Below are 15,718 nucleotides of genomic sequence, written 5' to 3'. Positions count from 1 at the left end.
GATTGTCCACAGTTGTTTTCTTCATAAGGATTCACATTACAATAATGTCATAACTACACATATAGCAATTTCCATCTCAAGAACTCTTCAAGCTATCCACCTGCCCCATTAAAAACCTAAATAGGTGAAAGTTGGACTAAGCTAAAATTGGAGTTTACCTCAAATTTGTACAGTTAATCTAAATTGATTGTGCCAAACATTCTAGAGTATGTTCTCAAACTATGAAACACATCTTTTGATTCTATGCCCTAGTTAAGCTTAAGGATTATAAAACTAACAACTTGTTACAACATAGAAGGAGTATGGTTCTTGGTGTATACTCGGTTACTTTCTTTAATGATACTACCATATTAAAGTAGTATCATACAAACCTTAGTATCAATTTAGAAACTCACTTATTCACATATATAGTTACCTCGTTGGAGCCAAGATCCCAGAATATTGGACTAAACAACAAAACAAGATTAATTATTTGTAAAATCTCACCACAGTACCTTCTAGGTCGCATTAGTATATATATTGAACAAACCCTACTTCATAATCAAGCAATTAATCATTATGAATAATATGTAGAGTTACTATGTAAAATATTTTTGAAAAAATAATTAAATATGTTAAGGCACTATGCGTACTACACAGCTTAGAAACCATATATAGCTTATAGTAATCTTGAATTCTTAATTCCGAATCATTTACCATGCATTGTTGTAGTAGCCATATTCATAGATGGGTATGTATTGGGCCAAGAGATAGGCCCAAGACCATTTGATATAAGTGGGCAGTAAATCTAGGGAAGAGAGAAGAAAGGGAGAGGAGAAAAAAGAGAGAAGGGAGATGAGAGAAAAGAAGAAAGAGGAGGAGAGGAGGAGGAGAGAGAAAAAGAGTGAGGTCTAGGGGAGGAGGAGTGAGGAGACAACCAGAGTAGGTGGAGACGACGGCCAGATGAGATGATGGCTAGAGTGGAGGCGGAATAGGAGGAGAGATCTAGAGAAGAGGAGAAGGGAGACGATGGCCAGAGAGGGGGAGGAATAGGAGGAGAGATATAGAGAAGAGGAGAAGGGAGACTACGACCAAAGAGGAGGAGGAAGAGGATGGGAGATCTAGAGAAGAGGAGAAGGGAGACGATGGCCAGAGAGGAGGAGGAAGAGGATGGGAGATCTAGAGAAGAGGAGAAGGGAGATGACGGCCAGAGAGGAGGAGGAAGAGAAGGAGAGATCTAGGGAAGAGGAGAAAGGAGACGACGGCTAGAGAATAGGAGGAATAGGATGAGAGATCTAGAGAAGATGAGTAGGGAGACGACGGCTAGAGAGGAGGAGGAATAGGAGAAGAGATCCAGAGAAGAGGAGTAGGGAGACGACGTCTAGAGAGGAGGAGGAAGAGGAGGAGAGATATAGAGAAGAGGAGAAGGGAGACGACGGCCAGAGAGGAGGAGGAATAGGAGGAGAGATCTAGAGAAGAGGAGGGAGGAGACAACAGCCAGAGAGGAGGAGGAGTAGGGAGACGATGTCTCGAGATGATGAGGAAGAGAGGAGGAGATATCTAGAGAAGAGAAGGGAGGAGACGACGGCCAGAGGAGACGACAATGGCCAGAGGAGATGACGGCTAGAGGAGACGACGTATAGTGGAGATAACGGCCAGAGGAGACGACAATGGCCAGAGGAGATGACGGCTAGAGGAGACGACGTATAGTGGAGATAACGGTCAGAGAAGATGACGGCCAGAGAGGAGGAGGAATAGGAGGAGAGATCTAGAGAAGAAGAGGGAGGAGACGACGACCATATAGGAGGAGGAGTAGGGAGACGATGTCTCAATATGAGGAGGAAGAGAGGAGGAGATATCTAGAGAAAAGAAGGGAGCAGACGACGACCAGAGGAGACAACGTACAGTGGAGACAACGGCCAGAGGATACGACGACCATAGGAGATGACGCTAGAGAGGAGGAGGAATAGGAGGAGAGATCTAGAGAAGAGGAGGGAGGAGACGACGGCCAGAGAAGAGGAGTAGGGAGACGATGTCTCGATATGAGGAGGAAGAGATGAGGAGATATCTAGAGAAGAGAAGGGAGGAGACGACGACCATAGGAGATGATGTCTAGAGGAGAGGACGTACAGTGGAGATGACGGCTAGAGGAGACGACGACTAGAGGAGACGACAGCCAGAAAGGAGGAGGAATAGGAGGAGAGATCTCGAGAAGAAGAGTGTTGTATCTCGTTCACTATTACATTCACACTCTCACTCTCTTCCCTAGGTCTCGCCTCTCTTGGAATGATCCCCCCTTTTTTCTCTCTCTCACTGTTTTTTTTATACCCCCCTCTCACCCATCGCAATCGTCCAACTGTCCTTTCATCCATCGCTTCCCCACCTTCCACGTGTAGGGTTGTCACCATCCACTTACATGCCGCGGTATGATACTCTACTCCCGCGTCTTTTGGCTATCTTGTGTTGGGCCCTTCCTTCAAAGGGATCTGCTATTCCCTGGCTCCTACTATTGCGGCTTGACTCGGACCCATTTTACCCTTGACCCTTGATGTCGCAGACCCTCCCACTACAGATGCCCCTTCTCGATTCCACGACCTTTACTAATAGGCACGAGCCCGCCTTTCTTTTTTATCTGGACATATCTTTTGACCCTTCATCGGTATTCGCGTTCACTGTAGGGCACTCATCACGCCGCCTGTTTGCACCCCTCCTCAGGTTCTGAACCTCCACGTGTCCCTCCTCTGTCGGTTCATCTACTGTCCCTTCGATTTCCGCACCTGTGTAGTTACAGTTTTGCCCCCGCACTATTTAAAGTCCCGCTCCTCTCTTCTCCCTCTTTTTTTTCATTTCAGTTCTTTCCATTTGCTCCTCTCTTCTTTCTTTTTGACAGCTCCCCTTCCCCTCCACGCATTCCAATTGGCTCAACCCTCGGTGCTCCATCCGGCCAGCCTCATCTTCACCGGTACTCTCGTTCAGGTTCATTACTCCTCCCTTTTTCTTCTTTAGTTTTGGTGTTTGTCTTTGAATCTCTTAATCTCTTCCCCTAGCAACTGTTCAAAACTCCTCCCTTTTCTTTTTTCTAAAATTGTTCCTCTTCCTCTTCCGATGTCGGCCTCTGACCCTGAAGACTCCTCCTCTTCCCAATCCACGGAGGTGGCCTCCCCACCTCCGGTAGCTGCTACTGCGGTCCCATCTACTTCTGGCCGATTTATACAACCTCTGCAGCCCCTCCTCAAAGTTGCAGACCTAATTTGAAGGTGATTAGGGCTGCCTACAGGATCCCCGCTGACATATTTATAGAACACGTGCTATCTGTCACCCATTACCCTCATTTGGTTCCCTGCCGTCCGGGGTCTCTTATAGTCACTGTCGGTCAAATAGTCGAAGGGCTGTGGCTCCCCTCTCTCTTTATTAGATGTCAAAGTGTGCAACCACTTCAACATCCCTCCCTGTCAAGGCATTGAGAATTTTTGGAGGGTGATGTACGCAACGAACTACTATAATAGGTCCGGGGACCCCAAAATCTCCTACCGCGATATAGTCTCCAATTACTTCATAAAAACCAGCATAAAAGATGTCAGTGTGGGGTACCAATCTTTCTGTGTCCGCCCCAAAAAGAAATCCTTCGTCCTCCATGTAACTACGTCCGACAAATTGTGGCATCATTACCCGCTGTATGTCTCGGGGAATTTCTTATCCCCGGACCTTCCCACAGGATTGACTCTTACTTACTTGGCCTTCCAATCTAGTGGTGAGTCTGGCTGTAACCCCCCTTCTGTTCTTATAATGAATCCCTCATCACTAATGGTTTTGCTAGTTTTGTCTTGCGTAGGTTGGCAGCCCGACTCCAAATCTCACATATACTCCAGTGTCATCACTCTTGTCTTTGAAAGACTCCGCAGTCTTGGATCGGCCCAAGCCGCTTATCTAAATCTTCACCCGACCACTGGTACCCCCTTGTTAGAAGTGCCCGACCTCCACAACTTCTCAGGCTTTGCCGCGCCCTTTTATCGTCCCCCTCCTCCAAAAGAAAGGAAACCTAGGGCATCGCCTCCTTCCAAGAAGAGCTCCCATCCACCCGCTTCCCGTCACCACACTACCCGAGACTCCTCCACCTCCTCTACTGCCCTTGTACACAGCGAACCTCTCCTTCCAGCCGATCGAGAACCCCTCCCTTTTTACAAATCCATTGCTACCTAGGAAGATCAATACACTCTACCACTCTCTCCCTCCACAGACATGGATCTCTCCAAGGTAAAGCTGTTTGAAAGTGATGACGAAGATGAAGTAATGGAGGTCTCTCCCACTGCGGTGGTTGCCTCCAATGATAGGCCGCCAAGCAAGCGGCTAAGAACCACTGCATCCGACGAACCGACTCCTATTGCCCGGGCCGTTGAACAGGAGGCTCCTGCTGAGCCCACCCGTCGGCCAGGAAAAGAGACAGCCCTCCCCTTTGGCCATGATGCCGCCCCTGTAGTGTTCGCCCCGACCTTTAAGGTGCGCAGCCGCAAGGTTACTGTTGCGGACTCTGCCCTTGAGAATCCTGCAGTAGTTTCCTCTCTCTTCTACGGCTCCCATCTACCGAAAGACATGACCTACGCTGACGGAGGAACCTTTGAGCAGCATCGAACCTCCTTCTACACGAACTGGGAGAAGGTATTTGACTTTATCCCTTTACTCTTTCTCTCGCATTTCCCTTCTGATTTGCTGCCTCTCTTCCTCTCAGGTGAGTCTTGATATGTGTATATGATTCGCGGTCTATTCAGTGCCCGGACCAAGGTGAAAGCCTTGGAAAAGGAATGCCATGGCCCTGATGGCTTAAAAGCCACCTGTGTCCGCCTTCAGTTAGAGCTCGAGGCCGCGAATCTAGCCAAAGTTCAGGCCCACGATGAATTGAGGACTGCGGAAGCAACCATGAGAAATATATGGACACCGTTAATGAACGCCGCCAAAGTTCAGGCCCACGATGAACTGAGGACTGCGGAAGCCAACCATGAGAAATATATGGACACCGTCAATGAACGCCTGAGTCAATGGCATACTACACTCCTCCAGCAGCATCAGGAAAGCACAGTAGCCCTTGCATCTCAACATACGGCGGACATGGCCCCTTCAGCTCCATTTCAGGGACCTAGCCGATAAGCGGGTGGCCAAGAAGATACAGGAAGAACACGCTCGGCTTCTCAATGAGGGACGCCTCCTTCCTGAAAACCCACCCACTCCGGCCGCAGACCACCCTGAAGATGCCATGAGAGATGAAGAGCTGACTGAATTAGAGGAGCACACTGAAGATGCAGCGGTGGAAACTAACACTGAAGCCATGACCACAACCGCAGACACCTATGATGTGGATGACTCCTCTCTGGAAACACCCTCCAACGCCCTTTGAACTTGTTATGGCCTTCAGCTTTGAAAAGATTTGTCTCTTTATGTTGTTCAAACACTAGTTTTTATCTTCGCTGGCAAAGTTTTTTGATGTTTTGTACATGTTATCCCTGGATGTGCACTTGATGCTATGGATGTTTTCTTCCATCTTTTATGTTTATGTTATCTCTTTTATCATCTCTGCTCTTGTGTATTTGCCCTGTAATTTGGTTTGCAAACTATTAGCTCTTGCTCTCTATAACCAACTGTTAATGATGTTCTCCTTCGTCTTTCTCTCTTGCCTCCCCATTAGTCCTCCCTTGCCCAGAATGTCCTCTAGGCCAACCCTCTTGGATAAAGAATTGGCTGGGGGCAACTTACCTTGCCCCTGATTTTGATTCGGACGTGCTGTCCAAGAAGGGCTCATCCCCCCTGCTGTCTCTCTGAGGCTAACGAGCCTGTAGGGGAAAGTCTCTTTGCCCCAAATTTTGATTCGGACCTGAGGTCCGCGAAGGGCTCATCCCCCCCGCTGTCTCTCTGAGGCTATTGAACTTGTTAGTGGCAAAACCCTTGCCTCCCCAAGTTTGATTTGAACATGATGTCCGCGAAGGGCTCATCCCCCCCCCCCCGCTGTCTCTCTAAGGTTGTCGAGCCTGTTAGTGGCAACCCCTTGCCTCTAAGTTTGATTCGGACATGATGTCCGCGAAGGGCTCATCCCCCGTTGTCTCTGAGTCTGACAAGCTTGTAAGGGCAAGTCTTTTTGCCCCTAAGTTTGATTCAGACATGAGGTCCGAAGGGCTTCCCCCTTACCGCCTCGTGAGACTGCGAGTGGCAACCCCTTGCCCCTAAGTTTGATTTGTCTGTGTTAATTCAGTATGCTCATTTCCCAAAAGTGCCGTTATATTATGTATGTGCAAACATGCCAAGTCCCTTGCCCAGGACTGGTAGTACATTCAAACATAAAACCTTTTCAGCATCCTTACATTCCACGGTCTCTCTATCAGTTTTCCCTCCATGGTCCACAGTTTGTATGTGCCAGCCCCTCTAACCTCCTCCACCTTGTAGGGCCCTTCCCAATTTGGCCCCAGCTTTCCATCCTTTACTTTCTTGGTGCTAGGAGTCACTCTTCCGAGCACAAAATCTCCCACTTGAAATTGCCGCGGCTTCAACCGCTTGTTATACTGTCTTTGCAGGCGTCTGTGATATTCTTCTAGTCTGATATGTGCGGTGTCTCTCTTTTCCTCAGCCAAGTTCAAGTCTCTAGCCAGTATGCCCCAGTTCAATCCCCCTTCGATCGCCTTGGTGTTCGTCGTGGATGCCACCATTTCCGAAGGGATCACTGCCTCTATACCGTATGCTAACGAAAAAGGTGTCTATTTAGTGGAGGTCCGCGGTGTAGTACGGTAAGCCCAGAGCACATGACTCAATTCATCGGCCCATGCTCCTTTCCGATCCTCTAGTTTTCTCTTGAGATTGTTCATGATGTATAGTTTTGTTAGATGATTTGGCCTGTCCATTACCCTCTGGGTTGTAAGGAGCAGAAAATCCCTATTTCACATTATAGGCCTGCAAGAACTCTTTCACTTTCGACCTCGTGAACTGTGTTCCATTGTCCGCTATAATGGAGTGTGGTAATCCAAATTTGCATATAATGTTTTCCCACAAAAACTTAATCACATGTTCCTTCTTTACCTGCTGCAGAGCCACGACCTCTATCCACTTGGTAAAATAATCGGTAGTGGCCAGCATGAATCTCCTCTTACCGCTGGCCATCGGCAGCGGACCCACAATATTCATGGCCCACATGGCAAATGGCCACGGACTGGATACATTGTGCAGCGGCTCTGCTGGTGCAAATATTAACTGAGCAAACCTCTGGTATTTTCCACACCTCTTGGCAAACTCCACTGCGTCCCTTTTCATGTGAGGCCAGAAATAACCCTGCGTCAACAGTCGGTGTGCAGTTGTTCTCCCTGCCGAATGGCTTCCACACACTACTAAAAAAAAGACTTGTGATGATGGCTTTTAGCCGTCATGAAACAGTTTAATGACATTTTTTCATTTTAGTAACCACCGTCATTATAGAGCCCGTCATAAAAGTTAACAAAAAACGTCATAAATTTGATGACGGTTCTGGAGAAGATGACATCAAAGCTCAAATTTAATATGACAAAAATTCATTTATAAACGTTATAACTGGATGCTTTTGCATGACATGTTTTACTTAATCGTCATAGTTTATTAGAAAAAGCGTCAAGAACTAAACCTTCATTTATGACTGTTTTTATTTAAGCGTCACCCTGAGAAACAAAAGTGTCAAGAAATTAACACTAAAAACTGTCAAGAATTGGTATGTAGCACGACAGTTCTTTGGAAGCCGTCATAACATTTTTTTTTCTTGTAAATCTGAAAATAAATTCTTGTAAATTTGAAATTCCTGTAAACCAATATATTCATACACCTGAAGTCCATTACGAAAACAAGAATCATACTTTTATTACCAACATAAATTATTCCAAGAACTTGTTCATATTACATGATTTATTCACGGATAAAAAAAAATTAAATAACTCGAAGCACTTGATTCAAAATCAAGTATCATAATCCAACAACAATGCAATTTACATAACCTATCCAACAAATTGCTAATCAACCGATCCATCTCATACAAACTTAATTGAGCTACCATGTTATCTCACTTATAACCTAAAAAATAATATAAAGAAGAATGTGTTAGTTTGTTTAATAAGTAAACTAAAAATATAATCATATAACAACTTCTACAAAAGAAGATTAGCAATGATTGTTGCAGAGACCTCTTTTAGCCGTGCGGGAAGCTGATTTGCACCAACAGTGAAAAGGTCCTTGACAAGTGGGGGAAGAATCCTTGCTTCTATTAACACCTTTGCACTGGCATCAGAAAATGATATCTGATTCAAAGCCCCGGTCGCGACTTCTCTTGACTGCATGTTGCCACTTCTCATGACATTCACCAGTGAAGAACCCACCCTTCTAGTAACAACAACCTTTACATCATTGCTAAGAACCAGCTCACCAAGATATATATGCAGCCATTGCTAACTTGGTTTCAGGTGGACTTGCACCAAATTTCAATCGCTAAGACTGGTATAAAAACTTTATGATATATACCAATATAAAAAATTATGTCGTATTAACAAACTAAATTGATATTCAGGATGCTACTGGTGTACCTAAATCATTCAGGCAAAAGAAAAAAAAACAAAAAGGAGTCAACAATATAAACAAACACAACCAAGTAAAGTCAAGGCCAAGCCACATCTAAACTAGCCATTGACATAAATGTTGAAACAATGTAACTTTTTGATATTTTATACCCAAGTGTTGAAAAAATCGTAGTGGGATATATGACACTGAAAGAGGGGAAAAATATGAAGGAAGCAGTGAAGCGAGATACTTTGATAAACAGATAATAACAAAGTGATTATTACATAGCTATGACAAATGCAACCGAAATACTACAAACAACCCAGATACAAGGAAAAAAAAGATATATATGTATTTTGAAAGTGAACATTGCAACTAAAACCATAGAAAATTTAAAATAGAGATTTTGACAGAAAAGGTGTCATACTATGATATGTGATAAAAAGAGACCAAGTTTGAAGAGCATGGAAATGAATTTTTGTTCAAGCATTATGATGAGCTTCAGCATAACCTTATTATTGTTGTCAGAGCCACAATCAAAGAGAAAAGCATATTTTAAGAGCTTGTAACCATATATGGAGAGCATTTAAAGAATCAACAATATTGTTATGCCAAGGAAGAATATCATCTTCCTCCATCTTTTATGCTCCCTCCTTTTTGTCTAATCGGGTAAAGAAGATTGTTCTTTGCTACCTCCTAACATGCTCTGATATAGCATGCTCTATAAAATGAGATTACAACTAAGCGCAATTCAGTTTGAAGGAATAACCATGTAAAACATAAAGTACTGAAGAGGGAAAAAGCACCTTCAAGTAGGAGAGTGAGAAGAGACTGAAGTCTTCCATTTTCAGCCATATGTTGCACATTTCTTTCGCCTTCTCAACAGTTAAAACATTCTCTGAGTTACTACTGGTCATCCCAACTAATATAAGGATTTCCCCATTGACATCACCAATCTTTTCACACAGAGCTTTGGATTTTGAGAGCTCATACAACAATGACACAGCTTCCTCCCTCTCCTTTGATTGCTCATGAGACAAGAATTTCATAATCAGCGATATAGTGTCACCTTCAGCTATTACTTCTGCAAAGCAAGAAAAAAGTTCGGACAACCTATTAATTTTTTCTTGTAATGGCGTCGACCGCCGCTTCGACAAAGGAAATAAGCAAACCTCGCATATGTGCTTTGGAGACAACCTTATTATATGCATCTTCTTCTGCAAACAATGCATTCCATTCGGTGTTTCTAGGGTTTTACACCGAACTCTCCTAGCTGCTGCTCTTTAACATATTAACGGTAATTGGTATTAAATCTACACTACAAATAAAATGTCTATTCGATGGCTACGGTGTCAAGCTTTTCGAAGCATATGTCTTTGGATGTACTTCAACGCCTTTAGAACATCCCGGAGTCAAGGACCTATGTGCAATATCAAGTCGCGGCAAGCAATGTTTCATTCCTTGCATTCCATTCTTCGATTGTGTTTCTTTGTTGAGCTATACTAGGATTTAGCTTCGGTGCTTTTTAGCTAAATTTTCGGGTCAAGAGGGCAAACTAGCTACCTTCCACTCTCTTTGCATTCCTTAAGCCACTTTATCAATTGCTTCTCGCTCATAACTTTGCCCATTCTCCAAGGTAACATGATCACGCATTACTTGTTTTGTAAGAGGGCAAACAAATGCATCATAAATAGGTTCAATATGTGTTCTTTTGAGGCGAAATCTATCATCTGATTGGCTACCAGTGTCAAGACTTCCATCCAGGGCCGTTTATGAGTTTTCAATGGCCCTGTGCAAACGGCGAAATGTGGCCCTCTTTCAGTCTTCCATCAACACAAATTGGATCATCGAAATATTTTCCTTCTCGCATTTTTTGCTGTAAAATCACCAATGAAGCTTCCAAAGTTAATTTTATTTAAAAATTTATTTTCAATAGATATTAACGCTAGCCCATTTAGACTTTCTTGTGACATAGTCGATCTAAGGTATGATTTCAATAATTTTAATTTTAAAAAACTTCTTTCTACATACGCGACAGTAATGGGAACAATCAACAAAATTCTATAAGCTATGAATGCATTAGGAAAACAATCATGTCATTTCAAGAAATCAAGTTAGGTGAATAATATTAAACTAGATTACTTTGGAATTAAATTAAATTTTGAAATAATATTTAAGAAAAGGAAAAATTTATTTTAATCTCTAACTTACTTGAAAAATAATCAAAATTTAGATGAATAAGTAATTGAGATTGATCGAAGTGAAAATTAATACAAATCCACAATTGTAAAGAAAGAAATTATTGAGAATGAGAGGATACTAGATGGTTATAAGGTGAATGAGGGTTTTTTTTTTTTTTTTTACTAATTCTTTTTGTATATAAGTAATTGAGGACAACTCAAGCAATTAATTGGAGTGATTTTCCAAAAGAAAATGTTATTAATTAGGAAGAGAGAGATCTAGTCATTGAGAAGATCTCCTCATCTATTATATCTATTGTTATTTTCTTTTTTTATGAACATAATTAATGAGAAAAGAGAATATGAGAGAATCGACTGTTTACTGTGAAATTTTCAATTTTTTGGGGTTTTCATTGGTTTGGACTTTTGATTTGCGAAATAATTTTTTTCTACTAAAACTATATTTTTGGGCCTTATATATTGGGGGCCCTGTGCGGTCGCCCACATGGCATCTGCTTAGGGCCGGGCCTGCTTCCATCCCAGCTTCCTTCCATCTCTCTATACTAGGAAAGCATGCTAAGGAAAAAGATATATATGTGTGTTATAATTAGACTAATTCCAAACAAAGAATTGGAGAATGGCGGATGATGTAAAACAATTTCGAGAATGGCGGATGGGGGGTTGCTGGCACTGATAAGATGAAGAATAATATATGAAGATGGATAGGAGATGAAACTGTTAGGGCGGCGTACCAAGAACGAACGAGGTGAATTCGGTTTTTCGTAATTTTGAAATATATCGTAATTTTGAAATATTCGTACGAAGAGGATAAGGGAGAGGTTGGGTGTTCGATATTTCAAAATTTCGTTGGTTTCCTTACGATATATTCGTCATTTTGCATAAATGAATGAGGAGTTGCCTCTTTTTCAGTTTTTGACGCTTCAGTTAGCCAAGTGCCAGTATTGATTACTCTTGAGTCTTGACTCTTAACAGTTCACTTATTCTTGTAGGCAGGTGTGTATCTATTTATTGTTTTGTTAATGTCTTGATGGTTCAATTGAAGTCAACAACTTGTGCTAAAAATTGTGAAAGGTGTTGACCGGTTTAGTATTCTTTTAACTCGACTAGTTTAGGAAACCCGTCACAAAATCATCATATTTTCTTGACGCTTGTGTTATAGACGACATAATGTTACAACAGCCGTCATAAGACCATCATATTTTCTTGACGGTTGTGTTGTACACGACATAATGTTACAACAGCCGTCATAAAATCATCATATTTTCTTGACGCTTGTGTTATACACGATATAATATTACAACAACCGTCATAAAACCATCATATTTTCTTGACGCTTGTGTTATACACGACATAATATTACAACAATCGTCATAAAATTTTTACCAAAATACCTATCTTGACGGTTTTCAATAAAGTCGTCAATATAAATGAAAAACATGCGTCATAATATGTCCTTTTTTAGTAGTGACAGTCTTCTGCATGTAATTCTGCTAACACTTCTTGCGCCAGGCTCGGCCCCAGGCACCTCAACAGCGATCCATCGAAGTTCTTACAGTACATCTCTCTTTCTACCAGAATGTATCTTCACGACGTCTATTCCAGCTTCCTTCTTTCTTTCTTATCAGGCACCTCTCCTCCGGATAGGAAATGCTTGATTGGATTCATCCATCCTTCCGCCCCTTCCATGGTATGGCAGACATCCTCCCCCTTCTCTATACTCGATTTCTCCAGCCTCCTTACCCGTATGGTTCTCTCTTCTGACCTCGGTATTGCAACCGCCACATAAGCCAGGGCGTCGGCGTGTCTGTTCTCCCCGCACCCCAAATGAACGAATTTGATTTTTTCGAACTTCGCAGCTCTGTTATGTACAACTTCCAAATACCTTGACATTCGCACACACCTTGCAACAAACCCTCCATTTACCTGGCAAACCACCAAATTTGAATCCGAATATACTGTCAGTTCGTGCACCCCCAAATCCGCTGCCGTCTCTAATCCTGCTATCACCGCCTCATATTCTGTTTCATTGTTGGTTGCCGTGAATCCCAATTTCATTGACAACTCAATCTTGTCGTTATCGGGTGTGACCACCACTATGTCTATTCCATTGCACGTGTCCGTGGCCGAATCGTCCGCGAACACTCTCCATCCATTTCGCCTGTCCATGGATCTAACAAGTCTGGCTCCCCCTCACATTCAGGTTCCATAACTATCTCCTCTCCCCACGTAGGGTCCTCCGTTGGGAATTCTGCCAAAAACTCGGCCACTGCATGTGCCTTCTCAGTAGTCCTTATTTGATACTGAACTTCATAAGAACTCAGCATCACCTCCCATTTTAGCATTCTTCCAGACTTCTCTATTCTCAGTGCCTGTTTGAGAGGCAGATTTGTCACCACCACTACCGCATACACGTCAAAGTAAGGTTTCAACTTCAATGCTGAGAACACCAATGCCAACGCGTACTTTTCCACTCTACTATATCGGGTCTCCGCATCCAACAAGGTTTTACTCTGGAAGTATACCGGTTTTTCAACTTTATCTACCACTCGAACCAAAACTGAGCTTACCGCGTACTCTGTAACCCCCAAGTATAAGTACAACTTCTCTCCCGGCTCCGGCCGCGACAACAAAGGTGCCTTGCCCAGATACTCCTTCAGCTCTTGAAATGTTTCCTCACATTCTGCAGTCCAGACGAAGTCCGGCGTACTCCTTAATAGTTGGTACAGCGGTCTACACTTATCGAACGACTTAGAGATGAACCGGTTCAATGCCATGACTCGCCCAGCTAGTCGTTGCACTTCTTTGACATTCTGCAGTGATGGCATCTCTACCAGCGCTCGTATCTATTCAGGATTAGCTTCTATTCCTCGATGGTTCACTATGTATCCCCAAAACTTCCCTGTGGTTACCCCGAATGCACACTTCTCTAGATTAAGCTTTAAGTTGTGCGTTCACAGTATGTTAAATGTCTCCTTAAGGCCTTCCAGGTGCTCTTTCTCCGACATACTCTTCTCCACCATGTCATCGATATATATTTCGATTCCCTTCCTGATCTTGCTCTCGAACATTTTCTCTCCCAATCTCTGGAAAGTGCCCCCCGCATTTTTCAATCCAAATGACATTCTGGTAAAACAATACGTACCCCTTTCCACTATGAATGATGTCTTCTCCTGGTCCGGCCCATACATTGCGACCTGGTTATACCCCATCGACGCGTCCATGAATGAGAATATTTTACATCCCGCCGTTCGATCCAATAGCTCGTCCACTCGCGGCATGCGATAGTAGTCTTTGGGGCACTCTGAGTTGACATCTGTGAAATCGACGCACATGCGCACCTTGCCATTCTTTTTTGGTACCGCGACTATGTTAGACAACCAATCCGTGAACTCCACTTCCCATATTATTCCTGCTTCTTTCAATCTTGCTACCTCTTTGCGGATCCCTCGCATACTTCGGTCCCACACCCCCACAATCTTTGTCTTACCGGATTCGCATCTTCCCTCATGTGCAAACGATGACATGCAAAATCTGGATCCAACCCTGTGACATCCTCTATGGTCCAAGCAAAGACTTCCTTGTTGTCAGAAAGGAATTGTAGCAATTTGTTTTTTCACTCCTCGGGTAAGCTGGTCCATACTGAAGTAAACTTCTCTTCTTCCCCGACTCCCAAATTCACTATCTCGATCTCATCAAGAGTTTTCGGCACTGCCGTCACCTCCGCCTCCACCTCCACAAAGGCACACTGTAATTGCTATGCCTACCTCTTCCTGGGGTTCGAGGTCTCTCCTTCATCCCTTCGGATCAATCTTTTCACTATCCCTTGATGACTATTCCTTGCCACCACGTACTTGATCACCCCCAACCTCGTACATTCTCGTCGGTGTGGGAAATCAAATCACTTGGTAGTAAGTGGATGGTACCGCTTTCATCTCATGGATCCACCACCTTCCTAAGATGGTATTGTACTGTGAATTGGCGTCCACCACCTTGAATCGAGAGAGCACCGTCACTGGTCCGTTGTCACCAGGAGCAAGAGTTCCCCCAAAGGCTCAGTCATGCTCCCATTGAATCCATACAAATTAGTCTGCGATGGTCTCAACTACTTTCTGTCGATCTTCATTTCCTCCATTGTCCCCCTGAACAGCAAATCCACAGTGCTGCCACAATCCACTAGCACCCTTTTGACCATGTAGTTACCCATTGCCACTGTGATCACCAACGTGTCCTCATGCGGGTCCGTTTCAGTGAACACTATGCTCCCCCTTTCTACCGCAAAACATGGGGCTGGCTGCGACTGTCCGGATGTTTCATGAACTTGTTGGATGCTTGTCGTCCGTCTGATCCTATCGCGATGGGCGTTATAACTCAATATCTCCCTGTTGAAAATGATGTTGATCATCCCCAGTATCCTCCCCTGATTAGGTACCTGCTCCTCTTTCCCTTTCTTTATGGTAAACTCCTTCAATAACCTCTTCCCTATCATCCTCTGCACTAACCACTTAAGCGGGTAGCATTCATTTGTCTCATGGTTTTGTATCTGATGATAAGCACAATAAGGTTTACCTGGTATCTCCTCTAGTTTGTTCTGTGGCCCCTCAAAGCCCTGCATCCTTTAAATCAGTGGCAGTATCTCACACAACGGACGGTTCAGCGGTGTATGTTCCATCTCCTGATAAGGTTTCCTCTCCCTATACTCTTTCCTGACTTTGCTCCTCCCCCTCTCAGGACGCGAAAGGTATCCTCGATATCCACTACCTCCTCTATCCGATGCTTCGTATCTTTCGCAATCCTCCCCTTTCTCTAATGACAACACGGCCTTCCCCGACCTCTTTACTTCTTTCTGCATTGTATCCTCATACCGTATATATTTCTCCACCCTGGGGTACAAATCTTGTAACGTCGTGATCTCGTTCTTCGCCACGGACTCGTGTACTCTAGTCCTCGGGCACAACCCTCTTTCGAACGCAATCACCGCGGTCCTCTCA

At 43.7% G+C, this 15,718-nt stretch overlaps 1 protein-coding gene and 1 pseudogene across 1 annotated transcript; both read right to left on the bottom strand.

The window, feature by feature from the left end:
- Window positions 1–8,123: 8,123 nt before the first annotated feature.
- On the bottom strand, window positions 8,124–10,296 carry LOC147476106 (U-box domain-containing protein 44 pseudogene; annotated as a pseudogene).
- Window positions 10,297–14,832: 4,536 nt separating this feature from the next.
- On the bottom strand, window positions 14,833–15,342 carry LOC147476105 (uncharacterized). The gene has a single exon (XM_086585631.1). The coding sequence runs from the start codon at window positions 15,340–15,342 to the stop codon at window positions 14,833–14,835; it is 510 nt and encodes a 169-aa protein (XP_086441757.1).
- Between the last annotated feature and the right edge of the window lie 376 nt (window positions 15,343–15,718).

This window comes from Coptis chinensis, chromosome 9 (assembly GCF_015680905.1).
Source record: "Coptis chinensis isolate HL-2020 chromosome 9, ASM1568090v1, whole genome shotgun sequence".
Classification (NCBI taxonomy): domain Eukaryota; kingdom Viridiplantae; phylum Streptophyta; class Magnoliopsida; order Ranunculales; family Ranunculaceae; genus Coptis; species Coptis chinensis.
Note: the sequence above shows the minus strand (reverse complement) of the source record. Positions and strands in the feature narration are given on the sequence as shown.